The sequence below is a fragment of the Chrysemys picta genome, chromosome 9 (genome assembly GCF_011386835.1).
Source record: "Chrysemys picta bellii isolate R12L10 chromosome 9, ASM1138683v2, whole genome shotgun sequence".
NCBI classification, from domain to species: Eukaryota; Metazoa; Chordata; order Testudines; family Emydidae; genus Chrysemys; species Chrysemys picta.
The window spans coordinates 36,470,529-36,496,858 of NC_088799.1; the positions used below are offsets into that span (position 1 = coordinate 36,470,529).

A 26,330-nucleotide genomic window follows, 5' to 3' on the forward strand; every position below is an offset into this window, starting at 1 on the left:
ACAGTATGTGTGTAAGAGGAAAAACAAAAAAGGAAGAGACTCAAGCAAAGGAAAAAGGACTAAAAAGGAATGAAGACATCTCTGTACGTAGATGTTACTCAGAACTATGTAAATCAGTTGGCAGGTAAAGTGCTTAGAAAGGGAGGGGTAATATTTGGGGAGAAATTTTGCTTTGAAAGCACATGACTGAAAAGACATTGAATTTTGCCTCCTGGATTGCGCTTTGTCTTTTCTGATGATACATGCTGTTGTATTTGTGACAGCTGACGGAATAAGAACAAAGGTTCATATTTGTTGAGGATACAATGTTTTTTCTCGATGTCCAGTTATACCCAGGCCAATAAGCTTTGTACTTTTATCAACATACTATGGCTTGAATTCAGCAATAGCAAAATAATCATACTTCACTCCTGTATAGCATTTTTCATCCCTAGATCTCAATGTACTTTGAAAAGCAAGAGAAGTATCATTATTCCCCTTTGTATACATGGAGAAACAGAGAGGTGAAGTGACTTTCCCAAGTATACAGTATGGGTCAGTGGCAGATAGAGGTCAGATTTGTCTCTCTGTTACACAGGTGACAATCTGGAGAAAGTCTGTTGGGACAGATTCTCATCTCACTTGCTCTGATGTAAATCAGAAGTAACTCCATTGAAGTCTGGAATTGTATTTCTATAAAACCAATGAGAGGGAGATGAGAGTCAGACCCAGTATGTTTTCACAGGGTCTGGAGACAGAGCCTTGTTGTGTGTCTGAAATGTAACTCAACATTACATTGATCTGTGATGCACTTATTATTTCATCATATATAGGCATTTACTTAATTAAAACCAATACAGTATCTGTACTCCCTATAATAATCAATAGGTGCCCATCTCTACACATCATTTCAAGATCTCCCAACCATGATTCAGTGTTAAGCAAACCCTTGGCCAAATAGAGGAGATTAGCACATTGTTCTGAAGGTCAGTAATCCAGGTGCTACTGGCCCAACAAAAGGACCTGATGCCAACTCCGTGTGGTGCATCAGAAAACCTGTCTCTTAAATAGCCAAATTCTCTATGGCTTGAGAGATCAAAATCAACAGTGCAAATAAAATATTCTTATATTTTTTCTTTTAAGGGTAAACTTCCATCTTTGTCTTGGTTTGTGAACACTTGACATTTGCCTTTATGCTTCAGCTATAGGCAGGGCTTAAATTCAGCTGGAGCCTTCCAGAGTAGAGCTTCGGTAAATATTTTTAAACCCGTGGGAGCCCTGGCACGCCTTGTGGGGCAGAAGCCCCAAGCCCTGGGGCTCCAGAAAATATTCTGAGAGAATTTAATCCATGGCTATAGGGCCTTATCCTACTTCCATTGCATCCAATGGGAATTTTGCCATGGACTTGAGAAGGAAGCAGGCCTTTACTTTATATAAATTGTTGGCAGATGAGTTTGGGAATAGGGGAGGTAACATAAATGATACATACAATGCATTTGTCCCATGAAAAGTTACTCTCCAACAGTACTATTGTGGGATTCCTTGATTATTGTCTTTCAGAGACATTTTTCATGTAACAAATGATTCTACACGCTCAGTGATGACTTTTCAACCTATTGAGTTCAATAGGTTTGCACAGTTGTAATTGGTTGGAACTTAACAAACAATTCTGTTGATGGTGGATGAGAAGGAATAGAATCCATCTCACTCAGTCTGAGCTAGGTTGGATCTGCCATGTTAAAAGAAGTAAAAAACTTCTTTTGCCAGTGTAGTCAGTAAGAATTGATGAACAAGTGCAGGGAGATTGGCTCAGAAAGAAGTAGCCATTTTTACATAGTCACTTTTCCAAGTAGGGGTGCATTTTCATTCTCCACAGCACTGTAACTGTGCTTAAAAGGTGCATATTGTCTGAAAAGTGACTGTGTAAAAGTGTCCCCTCAGTTCTGATCAGATCGTCTCCTTTGGATATCACTAATTATTCCTCTGATGACTTCAGTGACTTATTTATTTATTTATTTATTTATTTTCTCCTCCGGTTACCCCTGTCCAGACAGTTCTAATACAACAGAATGAACTGGATTTTATTCTGGGTTGCACACTTATGGAATTGTTATCCGAATTCTGGTGGCAGAGTATAAAATGTGTGTGCTCAGAAAGCTAGAGTTGAATAAGCAAAGCATCCTCTCATAGGGCAAAGAAGAGCCTGTCTCTTGTTTGTGAGAGGGAACTTATCTATCCAATATGCAGCTGTACAATGGAGGCAGAAATTAAAGGAACAGAGAAAAGTCTGTGGCAGTATCAGCCTGCAAAAGCAACAATGTTTAACGAAGGGTGCTGTGCAATAATATAAAACTTTGCACATATACGACACTTCACAGGTCTGAAATGCTCTTCAGGCATTACATAATTTATTCCCCGTAATGTCCCTGTAAGATAAAAATTGTTTGTTCTATGACCCCAATTTTATGGATGTGGAAATTGAGACAGAAAGGTAAAGTGATTTGTGCAAGGCCACACAGCAAGAAGGTTGTAGAGATGGGAACAAAACTCAGGATTTCCTGACTTTGATCATTTGTAGCCACATATTTCCCTGTTCTTCCCAGAGCCTCACATTGTGAACACATTTATACACAAATATATTCACGTGCATGTTTGAACTACTTGTCTGGAGCACCATCTCTGATTCCTTGTCAACAATTCTGTCTGACTCCAGTTCCAATAAGCTATAAAAGAGATTGAATTCCCTAGTTGCTCTTCAGATTCATCTCTTGACTTGTCAGTCCATGAGGTCATGTCTTCTGAGGTTGCAAACCTACACAAATGCATGTAGAGCGAATGGCTGCAAGGAAGGAGATTCCCATGGAGGATGTCCTGGACCCCTGGACTTGGGGGAACTAGTACTTTTTAGGGTGGGACCTCTTTTGAGCCTGACATGTTACTTCACATAGAACCTTCCCAAACCAAACCACCCAAGAAGGCAATTCCTGCATTGATGTTTGTTCACTTTCTTGTTCTTATAACAATTTCATGTAAACCAGTGAGTGATATTCCCTGAGGAACAGCAATGGGTAGAATTTCTTTTCTTGCAGTAAAGAGGTAGTTATAGATGTAAATATTAAGACAGACATACACTAGTCAGAAATAATCACACACATTTTTCCTGCAGTCTGTAATATTCCCAGACCTTCATAATAATAAATTTAAGAATCCATCTTTTCTTGTTGCAAAGAGGCAGAATCATTGGCTTCAGTGGATATACTCAGATTTACACTTCAGGAGATATTGCGGTGACCCTAAGATCAATAGATAGAATCTGAACTCAAGATTTCTACAATGTGAAATTGGATATGTTGCATATCTTCCTAGATGCAAAAGTCTGTGCTAATGTGTTCATTTTACCCTATTGTACCACGGAGATTCTACTATTTCCTTTTAAATATGTATCATTACCATTGCTAATACATTGTTAGCAATATGGCTTAAAGATTTTAACCAAAGCAATGTTTTGTTGGTAGCTGATGTATGGACAAAACAAAGCCATTTCACCCTTCTCCTGTTAAACCAAAACCAAACCAAAATTTGAGTTTCAACTTATTGCTTGATGGCTACAATTTTGATTTTTTATTTTGTGGCTAATGCACTCCCTTGCCTCCTCAATCTTTTTTCAGAGAAATCTATTGGCAAATTTTACTTCCATGGGTAAGTACTAAGGGTAAAACTCAGCCTAACAGCAGCCTGCAGTAAATAAGTCCAGCTTTTAGAAAAGTCTCTGGGCCAAAGTGGTAAACTAGAATAACTTAATTTGAACTGATTTGACACTCTGAGTGTAACTGGATGGCGTTCAGATACCAAAGTGATGGGCGTGTTCTACAGACCTAGGTTGGTGAATATCTTACAAGCCAAGAGGGTGCAACAGGAAAAGAAACTGACAAAGAGGATGTAAGGTAGTGCAACACTTCCCCCACCCCCACCCAGATTTAATTTACTCCCTGTACCATCAGTGCTCCCAGTCTCTGTTTCTATTCACTACAAAAGCCTGAGGTTGATTCAAATAAAGTGCAAAGTAAATGTATGTTGTTCTGCACACCCTCAGAATGCCATAGCAGTGCCAGTTTGACTACTTTGCCATTAACACTCACATCCATTTCCTGACCAACGTACTGTATGCCCAATATATATTTCATACCAGCATTTATACCACTACTGACTTTGGCTCAATTTTTGATCTTGTTTCTACCAATGTAAATGCAGACTAGCTTGAGTAGAGTTCTGCTGGATTTAAATGGATGTAAATGACTCTGTCCCAAAGTCTCTGGCTGCACACATGGGTGTGTAGACTTAACTTGGAAACAAGTAAGAATTATAAGAGATATATTGCGTGAGCACTGTACAGAGAAATGGACTTTCTGAAAAAGCCAGCCCTGGGGGGAGGGGGGGAAGGGGGGAGGAGATGGGAGGGAGAGAGACAGAAAGAGATCAAGAGGCAAAGGAGAGCTCATTGAGGAGAAAGAGGGAAGCCAAGTGTAAAATATCTTTTTCTTCTCATCTCAAATAAAACTGGTATGTTGCTGTTAAATTTTACAAATATATCTTTTACCTTTTTAATCACTGGCTCTCATTACTTTGTCTTGATGCAGCAAGACGTTCCAATCAACAGCATGGCTTTTTTCCTTCTTTTTCTAGCTGGAAGATCTTTGGGGCTTTTATTTTATTTTATTTTTTTAAAGTCCTATTCTTCCCTTCCTCCCACCCCCTTTTTATTTCTAGGGAAAAAAAAAAGCCTTGATTGCTGGATAAACATTCATCCATCTCACTCTTGGTTAGGTTAGAAAACTGAAGGAAGAGAGTGTGCCAAAGCTTTTCCTGCTGTTCCAGGCTCAGATACAGTTTTTCTTCATCATCAAGCAATCGCAATTCACAGGGCTTGATTCTGGTCTCGGCTACACCCAGGTAAATCCGGAATAGCTCCATCAAAGTCACCAGTGTAGCTTATTTCAGAATCTGGTCCCATGCAAATGGCCACTGCTCTTGGAAGACTGGTAGATTAATCAACAAACAGTTACTCTCCCAATTTTCTACCTGTCCCCCATCAAATGAATGGCTTCTAATGCCTGTAGAAATTGTGCCTTATTAAGTAGCCTTCCCAGCAACCATAATTTTGGCCAAAGGAATAGGGGAAAATGACAATGTCTCCTGCAGGAACCTTCCTCCCTGTATTTACACAACATCATCCTCTAAACAGTTCCAATGTTCATTCTTATAAGAATGGAAAAAGTGTGTGTGTGTGTGTGTGTGTGTGTGTGTGTGTGTGTGTGTGTGTGTGTGTGTGGTCAGATCTGACCCAGGCTGGGATACTCATTGAAAGGCATTAACTCTTGATGACCACTGGTGTGTTATAGAAATGATAAGGTACATTTTGGGCCTGTCAACTTTGAATGTCACTATATATAGTATCAGAGGGGTAGCCGTGTTAGTCTGAATCTGTAAAAAGCAACAGAGGGTCCTGTGGCACCTTTGAGACTAACAGAAGTATTGGGAGCATAAGCTTTCGTGGGTCAGAACTTCACTTCTTCAGATGCAAGACAACATCTTGCATCTGAAGAAGTGAGGTTCTGACCCACGAAAGCTTATGCTCCCAATACTTCTGTTAGTCTCAAAGGTGCCACAGGACCCTCTGTTGCTTTTTACTATATATAGTGTTTATACTGAACTAATTATCCATGAAAAATAACCATATTACAGCTGTTTCAGACTTGCTGATGTCTCCAGGATCACTCTGAAACAGATCTGCTTTATAAAACATCTATTTTCTGTTTCCTCTCCCTTCTCTCTGGCTGCTATCTATCACATCCTATTTTTCCCCCATTACTATTGGTATTTTCTTGAAAGTACAAAGCCAATTACACTGGTGTACATCCAGCCAAATTTAACCTGGGGCTAGGCTTTTGTAATACAGCAATAGTCTGGTCATAGGATTCTTGTACATTTCTCTCAAGAAAGGAACAATTAAAGGAGGTGGAATGGAAAATAGATGGGTTCCCATCTCAGACCAAAATACAGGTCAACTATCATGCAGAATGGTGCATATAATAATTTGAACACTCTGATTGTATCAGGGGACTGTTTTGTACAGCATCTAGCACATTGGGATATTGATCCATGACTAGGACTCCTAGGCACTATGATAATACAAATAACTGGCCTCTGATATTATTACTTGTTATCAAACTAGCCTATTAGGAGTTGAAGGTCATGCCACTCACAGTTTTCCTTGGCTTTTCTGTAAGGTCTTGGGGGTTTGATCTATGACCTTGATGTCATCAGGGATTTTTGTTTGCTCTATAGGTAATATGCAGGGGAACACTTTTTTTTGTACATATGCGGGAATTATTTCATTTAGAAGGATAAACTCAATTAATAGAAATAATTTTTAAAATGTACCTTGCTTGCTCGGGATATCCCCATTACTTTGAAATGTTCCCCGTTAGTTATATAATATCTGCAAACATGTTACAGCAGTGTGTATAGCAGAACTTGGGCCATGTCTGCCCTTCGGTATACCCCATTGCAATCAGTTGCATAGGATTGACCACGGGTGAAACTGGGCCCAGTAGCTCTAATCTTTTGAAACTTAAGGACAGGTTCCTAAGTGAGGGATAACAACTGAGCTAACTCATCTCATCTCTCCTCCTCCTTTATTTCCAGTGCTGCCATGACCCCAGTTCTTTCCCTGGCTTTCACTCCCCCCCCCCCCCTTCCACATGCTTAAGGAGCTTTTGTTCATCCCCCTTGGGCACCCACAGCTCCCTAGAAACACTAGACACCAACATAGAGCATCCATTCTCCATTCACCTGCCAACTGGCCTGTAAGCATGCATTTGCTCTGTAACCCTGCTCCGCTAGGGTTGCTGAAACTACTCTCAGCCACCTACCACCAGCAGGTTCTCAGCATCAAGCAAGAGAGTAAAACAGGGGCCCTGAGGAAGTGAGGTGGACGAAGCATGAGCCTGGAGACAGGTTCTGCCAGGAGTGGTACTGCCTACCCTGATCTCAGAACCCCTCGCCTCTTCTCAGCACAACGGCTGCTACTCGTCTTTTGGAACTGTCCAGGTAAAAAGAGTGAAGTTCCTTCTAACTAACATAGAATACTACAGGAAATGTTCGTTAAGCACAGTACATTTCAGCAAGCACTTTTTAAACTGAACATGAGCCGATAATAAGAGAGAATATTTCCTAGCAGAGCCAGTTCTGATATTGGCTTTGTTTGTTTGTGAATTCTCTGCAGACTTTAATATTTACAAATGTATTTGCTATTCACAGTAGTTTGGCAGAACATATTTCAGTCTGTGGCTTGTAGGGTGGATTGATTTAAACCATGGCTATTTAAATCAGGAATTTAAATCATGATTTAAATCACCATGTGGAAAGCCTTGATTTAAATTGATTTTAATTAACTTTTCCATTTGTACTTCTATTCTCATTGGGCAGCAGGTTTAAAACAAACAAATAAAACAAACAGACTTCACACAGAGCACAGTCAACCTGTGGAACTCCTTACCTGAGGAGGTTGTGAAGGCTAGGACGATAACAGGGTTTAAAAGAGAACTAGATAAATCCATGGAGGTTAAGTCCATTAATGGCTATTAGCCTGGATGGGTAAGTAATGGTGTCCCTAGCCTCTGTTTGTCAGAGGGTGGAGATGGATGGCAGGAGAGAGATCACTTACCTGATAGGTTCACTCCCTCTGGGGTGCCTGGCATTGGCCTCTGTCGGCAGACAGGATAGTGGGCTGGACGGACCTTTGGTCTGACCCAATATGGCTATTCTTATGTTCATTTAGTGCAGTTTATTTTTAAATTTATGTATATTTTAAATGTTTGTTCATTACACAAAAAAGACACGTTTTGACAAACAAACAAAAAATCCCCCCAAAATGTCTGAGAGGTAAGTTGACACAATAGTTTGTACCAACTCCCAAGGAAGATTTTTACACGGTATTTTCAAACTGCCAAAAACTATTGCATGCTTCAATCACTTGCCAATTTTCCTTTTAAAAGCAAAATCGAAAGCAGTTTGGAGTTATACAGATATGATAAAGCATTCCAACCGGGTGATCTTGTACATTATCTGATACATATTTAAGAGGCAAGCGTATTTAAGACATATTTAAGAAGCAGAGAGATTTCTTGGGAATATTTGTAAAGGGATTTGATCCTAGGCTGAGACTGTATCTGCTTAGTTTATCACAGAAAAGAGAACAGATTGGGAAAGAACTTCATGCAGGCTCTGCTTTGGTAACTATCCACATCCCTTGCTGGCACTTGTTTCTGGTAGATGCAGGATCTATTTGTAGAGAATCGGAAGTTAACCTGTTAGCTTCTGAGCTCCTGACACTCTCTCCTTTGTTGTATTTAAATGGTGGTGTTTAATTGAAATCATCAGCAGGATGTTCCAGATTGCAGTACCGGTTGAATGGATTCATTGGACTTACATGGTACATAACCTAGCTAGCTGGGTAGAGCCGGATTGTCCCTGTCCCCAGTGTAGGTATGTGGGGGTAGGAAGATTAAGGCTCAAGAGGAAAAGATCATCTTTGTGCACTCCACACAAGGGGAAGATTCCCTTCGGAGCAAATCACCCCCAGGAAGGTGGAGGGGAAACACAGCTGTGGTTCTACTCTCTCTCAGGTTTGCCTCCTGAGTTGTCCTTGGGGCAGCAGGGATCTGTGGAGGCCTGTAGTAAGGGTAAATTACACAATCTAGCCCTTAATGCTCAATGTAACATTCATTCATTTCCTTTCCTAGCCTTTGAAATATTACTGCACTTTGCTTTATCCTCTTTCCTGTTCTCACCTGTACTTCATTGGCTCTACTCACATGATGCTTTCAGGATCAGGCTAATAGTTTGCAAAATATGTTTGAGGACCTAATAAAGGTGCCAGTTGTAAAGCAAAACAAAACTGTATAGCAGCTTTGCTGTTAATGCCATGATAGAAGAGCTCTTTGGCATGATACTAAGAAATTAGCTTCCTATAAGAAATAAAACCACATGATATTAACATTACCAGCACTGAATTATGTATCCCTTACCTCTTGGAGCTGAAGTGAAATGTTAGCTGAGATTCAGATGCATAGTTCTATGTGCAAACTGGTGGGAATGTGTAGCAAAAATCCCAGAAAACCCTTAGAGGTTACAGTGGATGAGAAGCTGGATATGAGTCAACAATGTGCCCTTGTTGCCAAGAAGGCTAACGGCATTTTGGGCTGTATAAGTAGGGGCATTGCCAGCAGATCGAGGGACGTGATCATTCCCCTCTATTCGACATTGATGAGGCCCCATCTGGAGCACTGTGTCCAGTTTTGGGCCCCACACTACAAGAAGGATGTGGAAAAATTGGAAAGAGTCCAGCGGAGGGCAACAAAAATGATTAGGGGTCTGGAGCACATGCCTTATGAGGAGAGGCTGAGGGAACTGGGATTGTTTGGTCTGCAGAAGAGAAGAATGAGGGGGGATTTGATAGCTTTTTTAAACTACCTGAAAGGGGGTTCCAGAGAGGATCTAGACTGTTCTCAGTGGTACCTGATGACAGGACAAGGAGTAATGGTCTCAAGTTGCAGTGGGGGAGGTTTAGGTTGGATATTAGGAAAAACTTTTTCACTAGGAGGGTGGTGAAGCATTGGAATGGGTTACCTAGGGAGGTGGTGGAATCTCCTTCCTTAGAGGTTTTTAAGGTCAGGCTTGACAAAGCCCTGGCTGGGATGATTTAGTTGGGAATTGGTCCTGCTTTGAGCAGGGAGTTGGACTAGATGACCTCCTGAGGTCCCGTCCAACCCTAATATTCCATGATTCTATGATAGCTGATAAAAGTACCCTCGATTGCATTATAACTGAAAACTGATATACCTAATACAAAGAAAATGAACAAGGAAGTGGATGTTCTGCTAGTTTCTCTTCCCATGTCTAGACATCTAAGGTTGAGTAACTAGGTCCACAGTAAATTCTTGCTGGGGTGTCACTTGGTTTGGGTGGTGGTGGGAGGGAGTATTCAGAGCCTATTGGTTGGAGATCATGGGTCAAGAGAAACCTAATAGGCAGGGCTGGGTTCAGCCCTGCATATTACATCGCACAAGGCCCCACAAAACTAGCGCCAGTTCTGGGGTACAGGATTTCCTCTGTTCCTGTCTGTATCTTCCAGCCTTTCTTCATGTTCATAAATAAATAAAACTACTTCATCAGTAAGAAAAATCACCCATTTATCACAAATATTTATTAGGATTCCCAGTTATCAGCTTCTTATCCCAGATAAACCATAAAATTCTCCCCATCCAGATCTGATGAGCCATTAATAAGTCCAGGTGACTGAAACTTTATTAGTAGTATTACAGTAATGCCGACAGGCCACCATGGCAGCTGGGGGAATGTTGGGCTAGGCATTGTTACAAGCACGTAGCAAGAGAGAGTCCTTGCCTTTAAGAGCTTATGGTTTAAACACACAAAGGATGGGACAGGAAATGGAAGTGAAGTGATGTGTTGCAGGTCGTACAGTAGCAGTGCCAAGAATAGAACACAGGTCTCTTGACTCCCAGTCCAGCACTGTATACACTGGCCCACACTGGTTCTGTCTCCAGACCCATGCAGACCATCTAGAAGAGGAGGAGAGGAGTTAAGAGAGCATTTTGTTTTGAATCCCTTTCCCCTTGCTGCACACTAAATTAAATTAATATGAATCTGACTAGCAGGACTTCACATTCATTCCTTGTGTAGTAAATGAAAAAGGGAGACCAGTCCATCACATATGCTTTTGAAATTCCTAATCTTTTTATATGTCTGCCAAAATCACATTATGAGCTGGGAATTTCAGGGTATCCAAAGGATAGATTATCACGTGTGGTCTGTTTCCACTGAGCTGCTCAGAATATACCCAGGAGCTGTGAGGATATGCACATACGTGTCTGGGGCCATAAGAATGCAATATTTAACAGAGTAGCTTTTAGGCACAGCAACACCGACTTATGCACATAGTACAGTATAAGGAGAGAGACCAGTTTAGTGATTAAGAACAAAGCAGTCAAGGGGATCCCAGGGTCTAATCCTGACAGACCTATTGATAGACTGTATGACCTTGGCCAAGTTGCTTGACCTCCTTCTGCTTCAATCATTCCAGCTGGGAAATTGGATAAAAATGTGGAATTTCTCTCTAAACCAGATGTTGTGTTTGAGCTGAGCTTCTCTGGGTAAATAAACGGAGAAAAACAATCCTTTTTGTAGCTGACAGTAGACATCAATGGCATACATTAGAACTATGGTCAGACTAGCGTGCAGTGGAAGCCAGAAACTGCAAACAGCATCATGTCTGGAAATAGTAAACAGAGATGATTACATTATTTAATAGCCTCTTATGGCCCTTCATCATTATTTGTGTTTTGTTATCAAGACATGACTCCAGCCCTACTCTATGAAAACAAGAATAATGTTTTTTTAAGATTTCCCAATGGAGTAAACTAAAGAAGAAATTAAAGTAATTGCTTATTTTGTGTTTGTCTGAATCAGCAGGATTAAATGGCTAATGGAAGGTTTATGTTCACTGCCCCGATTCCTGATGTACGAATGCTGGGAAAGAATTCTCTTTGTTTAGGGGAGGGGAGGGGATAGTACAGCCCAGTTTTGATCCAACCTACTCAGGGGCACTAGGGGCCAAAGCCGATGAAATACTGTGTTTTGTCTGTGCTGTTGGATAGCATAGTAGAGAACCCACATATGGAGACTCCACACCCCCCAACTTGGAACCAAAGGACAGGGCTGCTGTACAGTACCTCATCTCCCTTCCTCCCCCCTCCCACATGGTGACTACTCCTGAGAGATGTGGGAGGGAGTACTGGTGGTGGAAAAGAGAGACTTGGGACCAGATTCTCTTCTCTCCTCTCACTAGTTTTATGAAAGTATAATTCCATTGACTTCATTGGAGCTACTCTTGGTTTGCACCAGTGCAAATGAAAGGAGAATCATGAGCGAGGAGTAGCAGATAAACATATCATGCACCCTTTGGATTTCCAACGTCGAAATCTGCCCAGAAGTTGCAGCTGATCAGACCAGCAGTATCTTCCCCTGCAACCTCACTCCAAGATGCAGAATAACAGCAAGGTTGCTATGAATGACATGCTGAAAAGAGGAAATAGGAGAGCAGATAGCTGTGCATCTGTTACTAGCCTCCCAAGATCCGCATGGATGCAGGGACTGCTCCTTCCACACACAGCTGAGCATGCTTCCCAAATGGGAGAATTGGGAGGAATTTCCATGAGTAGAAACTCGGAAAACCAGTGAAGGGGTAGTAGGTGGCTCAGGATGTACTAACAGCAAGCGCCCATGAATGCTGTTAAGACTGTTTGAGGTGTTGTGTGTTTGTGTGTATACTGTAAGACCCATTAAGCACTCTATGTGAAATCAAACTCATGACTGACGAAATACCCTCACCAAGGCCTCCCTCTTTCCCTCCCCTCAGGGGGAAGTTTCAACCACAAAGGAGTCCCATGGACTCCGACTGTGCACAAAGAAGCTGGCAAGTACAACCCATTGAAAGCTCATGACACCTCTACTTCCATGAGAAGGTGTGTCTACACCTTTCATGCAGTGCACAAAAATTCAGGAACCTTTCACATATTTGTTCTGCATGAGATACACTAATTCCTGGGGCATGAAGCGAAGGTAAAAGCACAGTGAAAAGAATAGTTGAAATCAGTGCACTATCAGCCTAAGAAGAAAAGAGATGGATTGACATAGCTGGAGCTGGTGACTTCAGGAGCTAATGTCTGGAAAGGCACATTTAGCAGAGCCCTGGCAGACATTATAAAAGAGACGTGTGTTTTCCTTTCATGGCTGTTTGTTGCAGGGATGTCGTCTCACTGCCTTGGAGAGCTCACCTTGTGTGCTAATGTCACAGTTATCATGATGAATTCTCAGCCCTCCTTCAGAGCTAGTTTTACAGATTTGTAGAGCAAGTGAAAGAATGAGCTTGTTTAACCCTTCTGCTGGACTGTTCACATGCTTAAGGTTAAGCAAGTGCTTAAGCGCTTGGTTAGATGAGGGCCTGGGTGCTCAGCAGGAACACGACCTATTTGCCTGGCAAATGTCAGCTTTGCATGCCAAGCTGATTCAGTGCTAGAGCAGTTCTGAAAAAAGTTGTATTCATTTTAATAATGAAGTAGGTTTTTTCACTCTTCTTGTTCTCGAAAATGGTAGAACTGTTTTTTCCTCAGTAAAAACATGCTTTCAGGCAAACACTAACTTAGAACATTTCAGCCCCAAAGGTGACGCTTTCGTAAAGTTTTGAGCAGCTGAAGACAAATGGTTAGGACAGAAAGCACTATGCAACTTAAATTGCAATAGCTGCTTTTTCTCCTGCTGTAATGTTTGCTTTACCTGTCTAAGGAAGAGATCTTAACAAGCACAGTGTTCCCATTGGTGCATTCACAAACCACTAACAAGCTGTTAACATGTTCAACATCCTGAAGAGACAGATAGTAGTGGTCTTTGGCAAAGAAAGATTGATGTGCGATTTTTGATATGATATGCTTCTGTTGGGATTTTTGGCATTTAGACCATGGAATCTGTATGGGGTGTATGACATCGATAATAATTACTTTCCTAGTTAGTGCTCTGACAAAGCTCTGAAGGGATGACAAATTATATCTGATATGATTCTGTCAGTCCAATTGCATGACCCACTTTTAGCAATGTTGCATTGTTGGAGCATGCAGGATCAGATGAACAATAATTATGTGCTTATGAATTGAAAATGAAAGCAAAGATGATGAATATAAATAGCAATTGCAGTGTATATTTATGTAGTTTATCGGCTAACGCAACCTATACACACACTGTCATCCAGATTATCATTCTCAGTTCCTGAAATATACTAGCACAGCCTTCAGCTCTTGTGACTCCCACACGGCATCCAATTGTTGGTCAGAAAAGATGGGGGAGCCCAATAGAGTATGTAACACTGAGCATCTTGCAGAAGATTGCCAGAGGAATGATTACAATAGCATTAAGTGTCAGACTCTCAAGTCTCCCCACAGAGCTCCATCTTTTGTATCTTTTTAACTTCTTTTGGTTCCTGAGTTCACGCCCACGTGCTATGAGTGATGGGAAGTGAGTTTTGCAGCTACTTCTGTTTCCTCTGCAGAAGTCAGAAATTTGGTATGACCTTTGCTATTTAGCTCTTTATTTTTTGTGTCTCAAGCAGGAACTGCAACAGATTAGGAAATGCTGCATGCCATTCAAAAGAGACAGACAATGATTTTGTACTCCTTTTGGTGGAGGAAATAACAGAAGATTTCTGTACCATTAATATAGTTTCAGTGTTGGCCTGATTTTACAGAGGCTATAGTCTATATTCCTTCAGCCAGGCTTCTACATCTCAAGAATGTGTGTGTGTATGTATGTACATATATATGTGTGTGTGTGTGTGTGTGTGTGTGTGTGTGTGTGTGTGTATAGATAGATAGATTTTTTTTTTTTTTACCCTGCAACTTGGCAGCCATTAACATCAGGAAATATAATACTCTGAGTGGATAGATGACTTGGCTTTGGCAAAATAAGCAGTATAAGAGTGACCAGAAAAGATTCTCCTTTTGATTTAGTCACTGATTTTAAGAGCTAAATGTTATTCTTATTAGTTATTTTTAGTGGTAGTTATTATTACTATCCCAGTAGATTGTTTGATGGATGATCTTTGAAAAGGAGAACTTTAAGTAAGCCAATTTAGATTGATACGGAAGAGAATGAACTCCTCTATCCATATAACACGGCCACACGTGGTGGCAGTGCAGCCTTTCACATGTCACCTCACCCAGGTGCCTCACGTCTGATGTATGCATGAGAAGGTCTAGAAATGAGACTGGTGTTTAGTTTCCATGTCACTTAGTCATCACCTCTTTACCAATTAGCGCATTCCCTTCTAATATTTATCACCTTCCCTTATCATTCTTTTCTTTCCTTTATTTACTTTTTTTTTTAATTGCCCTTCCTCATTTGTTTCTCTGGGGGAGCATTTTAGAAGTGTGATGTTTTATTATACTTTTGTATATTGTATTTGGTTTTATTGTGTTGTGGAGAATGTGTGGGGATCACATTTTTAAAAGTCCATGTCCAGTGCATGCATGTGCAAGTTCTTCGTATGGGTGCACAAATCAGGGATACGTTTTCAATCTGCTCTGTTTTATGTGTCCGTATCCTTCTGGGACAAAAGTACTGAGCTGACTGCAATGCTTTCGTTCTCCTGACACTTTCTGTGAGTTCCTATCATTGCATGTGAGTTCCAATGAGTCTAAAGAAACTCGGGACTCTGAGTTTGTTGTTGAAAGTGGCAGCATTGTGACTTGGAGCTAAGGTTACATTAGGATTCCTTTTTGTAGGAATATAGACAGATTATATAGTTTTGGGAGGACAGTATGATTTCAAGTTCAGAACATCAACTATACATTTAAATATTTGGCCTGATATCCTTAAAAAGTATCTTTATATTTGAGATTGTTAACTGATGATGTGGACCTTTGACACTTAATATTCATATTTCTATAGGGCCACCATCAAAACACTAAAGAAACAAAGGACAGCAAATCACATTGATGGTTTATTTCTGTATACAGCTACACATGCACGCATCAGTGCATATCATAAATTCAAACTGAAGTCAATGACAACATGAAATAATTCATAGATTTAGGGAGAAAACAAATTACATCAGATGAAGATTTGAACAGTAACAAAGAAAGAAAGAGAGTTGTTATTTTTTAATTGGAGTTTCATTGAAGATAAAGCAGATCAGGTACTAACTAGCCATAAAGCTAAGAGAATATATAGCCATTTCTAGAAAAGAAAGAATCACGTTGATATACAGCAAAAAGAACAGGAGTACTTGTGGCACCTTAGAGACTAACAAATTTATTAGTTTATTATTTATTTATCTAGTTTATTATTATTTATTAATAATTATTTATTATTTATAATTTATTATTAGTTTATTGATATACAGATACTTCATATTGTTAGGTTCATTTTAAACATTGATGTTGGCTGAAAATGTTCAGATAAGACATCAGAGCAGATGCAAACACTGAAGTAACTACCTGACATTTCATCATTTCGCTGAATACTTCAACATTCTCTGGAACCCAAATGTATCAGCCAGATGCAACAGCTCTCAGTTATCAGGCAAGGCTCCTGGAAGTGGGAGAACCTCTTGTGGTGATCCAGTCTGTTTAAAAAAAATAGTTGGGACAACATTGTGGCTTAGTAACATCACTTTGCTACCTGGGGATGCTCATAATACAAATAATAATGTTTACATTACACTTTATGGTTGTGACTTTTAAAGCAGTTCAGGGGACTTAGCCATATTGGTTTATCTAATTTAATACTGCTCTATTTGCAACATTAACATGTGTGGTAATCTAAATGCTGCAGGCAAATTACTTGACTAGCAGCAGTGATGTAATGGTCAAGATCTTTGAAAGTCCATAGGCTCTAAAGAGCCGTTATTTCCTTGATGGTTGTAAGGAACTTGCTGCCTGCCACTGTCAAGATTGGGGAGTAATTAGGATATAATTTACAGTAGGTGCCAGGAAAGTTTTATTTTACACTTTTACCAGGAGGTAAGATATTACTGGTCCCAATGGTATTCCCTATTACAGGTACAGAGAATACCTACTCAAAACAGCAACGTCTTACTGACCAGGAAAAAGGTAAAAGAAAGATTTTTTTTTTAAATTACAGCCAGCAGCATACCAGTCCTACTTATATATATTTGTTAACACAATTGCAATTTGTTGTTCCACCACCTCCTACATATTTTCTGTTGATTTCTCAGTATTCAGACTGTGTGCTTCTCAGTACAGAGATGATGCCTTCTGCTATGCATGTAACACTCAAAGCTTGCGGGTGCTACCAGATATTATAATAAATAATACTGGGAGTCAAATCATTGAAGAAAGACAGGAAGATTCTTAGTGGGGATAGAAAAATGGGTGTAGGTAGAATAAGAAGCAACTTGAACCTAAAATCACCTTTTATTTATGTTGAGGTTCATAGAAGTTTAGTTAACTTCAGGAAGCAGAAATGACAATATCCCTTGAGAAATGCTGCCCTTGCAGGATCTCCAGCCTGACCAGAATCTGGAAGGATAGGAGAGATCCTCCAGTTTCTTGTCAGGTCTCCAGTTTCAGTACAGAGACTTCAGAGATTTGGATAAATTTCAAAGCTGCATCTTGATTTTGTAATGCTTTTCTGAGCCAAATTAAGGACCAGACTCTGACAAGCCTTTAAATATGTGTGCTGCGAGGGGTGGGAAGTGTGTGACAGATATTGCATCTTTCCAAACATTAAATATATGAATGGTTTATGTATGATTGTGTTCTACTCCATGTGGTGGGGATACTACATCTCCTTTGGGAATTTAGACAGTGGGAGGAATCAAAGGAAGTGATTGCAACTAAACAGCTCCTGGAGGGGTTTATACGTACTAGTTCAAGCTGGGCTCTCCAGAGACTAGAAGACAAAGAAAGGGCTTTTGATATAAAAGGATGAGCTTGAACTGAAACAAGGCTTTCTTTCTGATCCAGCAAATGAACAGGACCTTCTGTCCAAGAGGGCCCCAACCATTGTGGAAGGATTGAAAAGACAGTGGCCAGCTAGGCCCAATAAGACTGAGGGGTTACCTCTGGTAAGCTTTTAGTATGCGCATAGGGACTTATTGTTTTTTTTGTAAATATGTTTTGTCTGTAATGCTTTTACCTTAAGAATAAATGTGCTTGCTCAGAAGGAGCTCTGTGGTAACTTGTAACTGATGGCAATGCACTGTTCATAGTCCTCAGAGAAAAAAAAAAATTCTGAGGTATTAGCCATCAGGCAGACTAGTTTCATGGGGATATCACTGTATAAGGCAGGGAGTTATGCAGCCTTAATACTCCCTGGTCAAAAGGTAGTGGGGCAAGGACCACTGCCCAGAGATTGGTGATGTCTGGAGACCTGAGTCTTGACTGGGCACTCCTGGAGTGGACCACAGAAATGTGAGGAGAGATACAGTTGCTGTTACCCTGAAGCTGTTACTGAGTGTGCAAGGCATGCACAAGTGTCTGTCACACTGTTGCAGTCACTGTTCCCTTTTGGGGTTGTGGGGGGGGGGGGGCGACAATGCTATGCTCATCCCAACCTGGGGCAGTGACTAGATGTCACATTTTGGCCCGACACTTCTGTCCCTTCTCAGGTTCACTTATCAGTAATGTTCAGCCTATTTTCCTGCAGTCAGGCAATAGTGAAAGAGGTTTGAGGAAAGGAAACCTTATGGCCATTTGGCACAATAAAGTGTTAGAGAAAGTGGTCGATATTCTAAAGAGTCTTTGAGAGGAATCTATACCTGCATTAAGTTAACTCAATAGAATTGAATTTTCCAGCATTAAATTTAATGTCTGGCAAGGACGTTTTGTCTTGGCAGTTCCATCCACTGTGTCATGTGAGAGGCTGTCAGGAATCAACTAGAGTAGAGTGGTGGTTTAAGAGAAAATAAGGAAGAATTCCAGCTTTGTTAATGTTGTGGTTCTGTATTGTTAGCCACTGGAAATGTCTGCATGTCTTGGCAAAGGACTTCTCTCTTTTCCATCTTTTACTGCCAGACGGCGAAGACTTTCACTGCTTTGCTTAATGTGTGTACAGTGAAACCTGTCTTAAGTAATCATTGGAGAGATCAGCAAAATTCATTTGCTTAATAGAGATGGTCTTCTAATAAAGAAAAAAGCAGAATTGTGCTCAGTATGCTCAGTAAGGGGGAGGGGTGGTCTCTGAAGGCAGGAAGTTGCCAATTAAGAGCGTTCTGTTGTTCAGGTTCCACTGTATTCTAAGTTGTGAAATGTCATAGACAAAAACAAGCGGGCTAATCCAACTGACATACTGTTTCATAAGGATGTGCTGTAGTGGTTCATACTCCCAAATGGCCATCAGAAGACAAGAACTCTCACATTTAGCATAGGAATACTGCACATGGGTTACTACTAGAAATATGGAATACTGCAGAGGTTTTGAAAGATGCCTAAAGACATTCAGGAGTTGAAAAGGGTTAGTTGGAAATTGGAAGGAAAACATGGCACTGAGGACAAAGTCGCAGGCCTCAGACTATGTGCTGCATGATGACTGTAACAAATTATAGAAATGTTATTTTTACTGCAGTTCGAAGCTTTTTGAAAGAGGAATGCATGGCTAGCTGGTGCACCCACAACTCTGGAAGTGAGACCTAGCTCAGCCATGGTGAGAATTAAGGAAAACTGTTAATTGCCTTGGATCAAACACATCATTTAAAAAAAAAAACCTGTAAAGAGAATCTATGATGGGAAAATATAGCATGACACGTATCCTCAGCAATGGCCAAGCAGTGGTGGTGGAAAAGTGTCTTTTGTGTTCTCCTGGGACATCTATATACTGATCTAATCCCCTAGTTTAATTTAGAGTAGTTTGACAGCTGACCTAAATTATACTGCTGCCATAGTCTTCAAGAAGCTGATACAGTAGCCTTGGCTTTCCAGAATGTAAGAAGCCCCGAGACCTGGCCCCATCTCCAGTACATCCCCTACCCTGGCAGCAGGGACAGAGATGTCTAGGAGCTGTTATACTGGCTCGACATCACTGGAGGATCCCAGTATTCTGGGATTGATCCTCCTGTGGTTAGCTCTGTAAGCTCTAAACCTGTTTTGTACCAGTAATGCCTATGAAGGGGACTGCAAGTTAATTGGCTGAGATAGCTTTTGGGGAGATGGCTATACAGTATATCAGGCAGATATAATGTGACCTGAGGAAATCATGGGACTGTATGCATCGGTGATACTTCCTATATGCCATGGTTACCAATGCCTTAGATTAATAATGCTTTTATAGAAACGCAGCCTGGATGTTACAGAAAGGTAATCTTTTAGCCTTCCTATATGTGACTCCGTAGAATTAGAACTAGATGGCCAAATTCTGTTCAGTTAGAATGATATAAATGCAGAGTAAGTCAGATGACACCAAACTGACACATTCCTTTTTGAAGCCAGCAGAATTACCCTGGATTCAGACTGTTGTTAAAGGGAGAGTACGCTTAAAAATCCCAACACAAAAAGGAGGATGTAGAAAGTGTTCTGAGAAGTGTTGTAAATAGGGAAGAGAGAGGGATTTAAAAAAATAGAGTATTTTCAGAAGATATTTCCTCTTTAACTGTTTTTTAGACTACATTCTCTGGTAATAAATATTCTTTTATTCAGATATTTTATACATCAGTGGGGAGGAAATATTAAAAGCAGAAATTTCTTGTATTATATCTTACATGTCAAAAACATAATTTGAACAATTATATAACAAAGGTGTCTATAGCTGTCTGTCTATAGATGTAACATTTTACAGAGCTTTTCTTCCTCTTATTGGCCGTTGAGAAAGATGAACTGTTATTCAGATACAAAAAGTGGAGTTTGTTTGACATCAGATGTCTGAAAATGATGACCTAAGTAACTGTTCTTAAAAATGGGAGTTGTCGTGGATAGCAAAGAAGATTCTTGTCTTGAGAATAAACTTTTTTTTTGGTTTATTCAGGTTGCAAATGCATATGTAACAGCAGCTGTGTCCATACAAGCAGAACTCAGTCAGAGGCAATGCGTAGTGTGTGTGTGGTTTACGCAGGGTCATGTGCTCTCCCCCGCCCCCCGATTTCTGCCAGGGTTTATATGCCCTGCCCTGAACCCTGGTGCAGACCATCAAAACCTTTAAATTGTGCCCCCGCCCCACTATTGTCTCTGAACTCAGTCATTTTGGCTTTCGACCAGTGAAGAGTTTGGCAGGGGAGGGGGCTGGTAAAACAAAAATGTTTTTTTTGGAGGCAAAGATAGACGGTTAGCTGTAATAATTTCTCTACAACTTCCTCTTTCAATCTGCTATAAAGACAAGGTGCTAAGCTTTTATTTATGGCTTAATGAGATACTGTCTTCCCAATAGCGGAATACTACTCACAGGAAGCAATGAGTTATTGCTGGTTTTCTTTTCCTTTCTGTTCAGTTACTGTGGATACAGCATGTGTTAAGTTTTAGACACACTTCCCTCTTGAACAGTCTTCATTTGGGTTCCTGAAGCTGCTGAAGCAAAAAGGTTAAAGGAGCACAGTTTTTAAAGAGCGATTTGTTTGCTGCTTGAGTTCCCATTGATACAATGAGCTTTCGAGGGAAAGTTTTCAAAAGGGAGCCCAGTGAACTATGGAGGAAGAGAAGGACTGTTAGGCGAGTAAATCAAGGGGAAATTCACAGATTAAGTTGCGTATGTATATTTATTTATTTTTCTTTTGTCTACTGCTTTTCAAGACTGGTTAAAAATAACAGGGCAAATCCTCATCAGCAGCCTACTCCTGGGTGGTAAGGGGTGTGGGATTTGGTCCTTGGTGTCTCTATATGAAAAAGAATCAAGGAATGATTGAATGAAATGAAAGCATTGAGACCTCAGTGTGTATGACGGAACCTATGATATAGCAGAAGAACTTGTATAAAGCAAGTGCTGATACTTTTACTCATGCAGAATTATACTTTGTAACACACTGAAGCCAATGGTGCTACTTGTAAAGTGCTGCTCTTTGTGAGTAAGGGTATCACAATCTGACTCTATACAGTTTGTGCCTGTATTGTGTTTTTGAGAGGGGGAAAAAAAGAAAACCAATATTCTTTTACAGTAGTGTGGACAAGTGGAGAGGGCTCTGGACAAAAAGACCTGGGTAGAAATCCTGCCCCATTGAAGTCAATGGGAGTTTTGCCATGGACTGCAATCAGGCAAGGATTTCACCTCTGAGATTTACTACTGGTCCTGCCATTAATTCACTGTGGGACATTGGGCGAGTCACTTAACAACTCTAGGTGTAAGTTTCCCATGGTGTTAATGTTTACCGGCCTTTGTAAAGTGCTTTGAGCTTACAGCATTACTTTTAGAGATAATGGGTCCTTTTCCTCACATAGGTATTATGAAAATTTGTGGAAGACCTGGGTTAATATGTTATATCAGTGGTTCTCAAACTTTTGTACTGGTGACCCCTTTCACATAGCAAGCCTCTTAGTGTGACCCCCTTTATAAATTAAAAACACTTTTAAATATATTTAACACCATTACAAATGCTGGAGGTAAAGTGGGGTTTGGGTGGAGGCTGACAGCTTGCGACTCCCCATATAATAACCTCACAACCGCCTGAGGGATCCTGACCCCAGTTTGAGAACCCCTGTGTTATATCATGTATTTTTTTCATATATTAGTGGAGACCCCTTTTTCTGGTGATTGTAAGAAAATTAATACACGTGAAAGAGAAGTTATTTTAACTAGCCCTCTTCAAGAGGAAAAAATCCCAAACCTTTGATACATTAAAATTTGGTCAGCCAGGTTGACTTGAGACTTAGGTTCACAGTTCCCCGAGATAAGTGTTTTGTTTCTGCTTGCTGAGATATCTTTCAGTCTGCCATGTAAGAGATATTTATGACATGGAAATGAATCGGCAAAAATAACTTTAAAATATAGTTCTTGTTGGTCTAGCTCATTGTCAGGCAATTGAAGACACCATGGGCCAGACTTCCAAATGAACTCAAAAATGCAGGCAAATTTTCAGAAGATCTCAGCTCCCATTTGGGTACTGAAATAAATAGCCAGGTTTTCAAAGTATCACAACAAGGGCTACTGAGTGCAGCTGAGCACTTTTTTAGGCTGAGGTCCTTTGAAATTCTAGCCCTGTGAGTCTGTTCCTGTTAGTGGCAAAACTCAGTGGTACAGGATCAGGTTGTATGTGCGTGAAAACTAAAACATCTTAAGAGCCTTAAAATGACAGCACTATCTTTGTGGCACATGAAAAAAACTTGTGTTTTTTTGGAAAAATTTGAAATCTGAAACATTTAGATGTACTATTCCTTTTAGCCTTTACTAATGGTAATTATTCTCTCTCTTGTTTTGTTCTGACAGCATATAAAGGGAAATCTAAAACTTCATTCCTTTTGTCAACCTTTTATAGTCAATCTGCATTTCTCATAGCTTATAGATCTCAACATTTAAGCTTCATAATACTTTGTCGCTTTATAATAACAGCCTAGTCTTGGTCCCATTGAAGTCAATAAGACTTTGATGGATTCAGGACATTGTTGCATGATTTATCACATAAAATCCCAGGCTAAGAGGACTTTTGGCCTCATCCTGCAAATCCTAATGTATGTGAATAATGACCACTAATGCAGCATCAGGCCTAAAGGAAAATAGGATCACAAGCTTGCTAGTGATAAACTAGAGTATAATAGAAGTAGTGAAAGTAAACACATTGTTTTTAAATGGATGTAAGTACATTTGCTAATACTTGTTCGCACTTGGGGCTAGAGCGTCAGCTAGTGTAAACTGTCCTAATTATTTTGATTTTGAATGGTGCCACACTGATGTAAAGCAACTGAAGTTCTGGCCCTTAAGTCTAAATAGTGATTTCTAGAAGATGATAAAAACAGTATCCTTTGAATTGTGCATCTAGCCATTCTGAAGGAAAAGGGACTTAGAGTACTAAAGGGTTATCTGGAAGCAGAAACCGATGCTATGTACTATCAGACATTCAGACATTATTACATTTTCCTTTAGGTGACTGGCTGTTGTAATTTCTGTGTTCATTTAAGTGGGATTTTTTAACAAAGCCTGGCATTTGCTCTGAACTGTGTTCTTTTTAACTTCAGGTTACACTAAGATGGACCTACTGTCACATATTATTCTGCTAGTGTATTTCTCCATAGTTTGTTTAGCCCCTAGGCGAGTAGCAAAACATGGGTTCCCTCAGATTTACTTCTGCTGTTTGCAGCTGGTCTTTCCACCCAGTATTTCATAACTGGAGCGCACAGATTCTTGTGCCAAGGGCATTTTTGCTGTCAATCAGTAGTTGCTCTTTGCAGAGTAGCTGCAGATATCCTCAGTGTGTCAAGATGCTATGGATCCAAGTAGTGAAGGCAGTGAGCTCAGCACCTCACAGGAAGCAATTAGGGGTATACAGGCTCTGTGTTTGCTGTAACGGGTTGTATAATATCTGCCAGAAACTATTTTGTAAATACTTTAATGATCTCTGAATGATTTAGAATGTCTGTAGATTTTGGATAAGTTCACTATAGTTGGCCTGGTTCTGTTCCCGTTTACAGTGGTGTAACTATTTTAATTTCACTGGAGATGCTCCGGATGAACATCAGCGTGAGGGCAGAAACAAGCCCAGTATATCTGTCTGGGCTGTTAAGACATCTGTATAGCCAGTGATCACTTTTACAAATGAATCCTTGATAGAATGCAGAAAAACATACTAAAATATAATTATTTATTGAGATATATCTACTTTTCATGCAGTATAATTGATTATATTGTAACTGACTGCAGAATAGATAGAAGAAAGAAGAGAGATCCCCGTTGTATGACAATGACATATTATTAAATACAGCATAGAAATCAAGCGGAACAATCTCTAAAGAATATTTGCAAAATATTTAGAGTGGATGTAAGAATTTGTGCTATGTGTATTTTTGCTTTTGATTACAGAGATTTATAAGATGGCACAGTATTTGAAAGGAGTATTTAGCAGTAGTTTTATAATGTCCCAGATCAAAACTAAAGGAAAATTTAAAACCTACCCATGCCAAAACATATTCTGTGGCCACAAATTGTGATTTTTATCATGAAACTCATGATATTTGGTGTTTTGATTAAAGCTTCAACTTATAAACTCATTTGATGTTGTAAGACTTGCAGCTTTCATTTAAGAAAAGAAAAATATAAAAAAAGAAGTTTCTAGCCCTCCTGGACATACACTGGAAACCGTAGTCCAAGTGTACCGTAAGGCTCAAAAATAAAAAGAATCCATTTAAAAAAATCTCATGATTTTAGAGGCCTCATTCTTGATGTTGGAATATTTCAGATTTGCAGTGTTGAACACATTCACAGACATGCCATCTCTTAGTCCAAATGCTATGTATTACAATTTGTAGTGCGCACGCCACTTCCTTTCTTAGTGGAGGAGGTGTGCTAGATTGGACTGGCAGAGGAACGACCACTCCTGGCGTCCTGGTTGGAGTGAGTCATGTTCTCCTGCACCAGAGCCCTCACTCCCTTTTCTCCTTGCCCAGAATACAGGTGGAAAATATCCATAGATGGAGCTGGGGAGAGGTAGACTGGAGCAGACTCCACTGCCCCAAAATACCCATTGACCAATTCCAGGGGAGGTAGAGAGCCATTTGGCATTTGTGGCCCATAGCCATTCTGCTGGTGCAAGTTGCCCTTCCTGCTTTGCCCTGTGGGGCTTAGTTGTCAGAGCTGGGTAAAATAATATAATAAAATAGGAAGGGATCCTTATTTAAGTAAATATTTTAGCAACTTGTGCTGGTGTCCAGTGCAGATCAAAAGGCCAGCTTCTGGGGTGAATTTGATCACAGTCCCAAGAGGGACAGATGGACCCTGTTAGCCTGTGGGGTGAGAGGAGGTCTTAAGTCTTCAAAAACTGAGGTCTTCCTCTTCTTTACCCTCATTTCCCCATGCAGTGGGAGGGTGGCAGGGTGAAGCTGAATCAGAAGTTGGGATTTGGGTAAGGGAGTTAACTCCCATTCCTTGGTTGTATGACATCAGACTGTTCAATCCCATGCTGGACCCAATTAATGCCTGGTGGCCAACATGTATCCTTAATATTAAAAATAAACAACATTTGTGGCATGCTGTTTTAAATCCATTTAGATGTGTATGTCGTACTTCTCTTGTGTGTCCTGATCAAATGCAAATAACATTGGTCTACGGCCAAAATGTTTCTGAAATAAATGTAGTCAAACTTTACTAATTCTGGGTCACTGAGAACGAAAATGATGCTTAAAATTGTTGATTGGCTCTAGTTTTCAAGATATGCTATTGGGTCAGTATATACGACCCTTGACTTGGGAATGGCGGGGGATAAGTGAGTTATAAAGGGAAGGGATCTCAATTTAAACTAGAAATGACTAAAATACATCTTTGACTGGATCTATGAATAAATCTATGACTGGGTTTGGACAGTACTTGCTTTTTAGGCAAAACAATGAATAATGCAATCTGAAGCTGGTATTGCATCATACATGATATGAATTACATCATGTTATTCCTAGAAGTCATGGATGATGCAATCATAATGAAGCTTACATCACTCTGCTGAACAAATTGCCCTATATCAGCTCTAGAAATCATACAGTGTCGTGCTCTCTTATTTGTCAGTGTTTGATTTTGCAAAGGGACACGTTTCTGTTTAGCCAAAGTGAGCAGAGATGCCTCGTACTTGTGTGAACAGTGCA

The 26,330-nt window shown here is 40.2% G+C and overlaps 1 protein-coding gene across 15 annotated transcripts in view; it reads left to right on the forward strand.

The window, feature by feature from the left end:
* DOCK10 (dedicator of cytokinesis 10) overlaps positions 1-26,330 on the forward strand; it is a 226,103-nt gene that overhangs the window by 42,384 nt on the left and 157,389 nt on the right. For 2 of the 15 annotated variants that reach the window (XM_065558016.1, XM_008165875.3), the window contains exon 1: positions 20,792-21,303. The exons of the other annotated variants lie outside the window; for them this stretch is intronic. In XM_065558016.1, coding sequence (XP_065414088.1) covers positions 21,199-21,303 — 105 coding nt within the window. In that variant the 5' untranslated portion in view covers positions 20,792-21,198. Of the gene's footprint in view, positions 1-20,791; positions 21,304-26,330 lie in introns of those variants that run through there. 15 annotated transcript variants of the gene reach the window in all.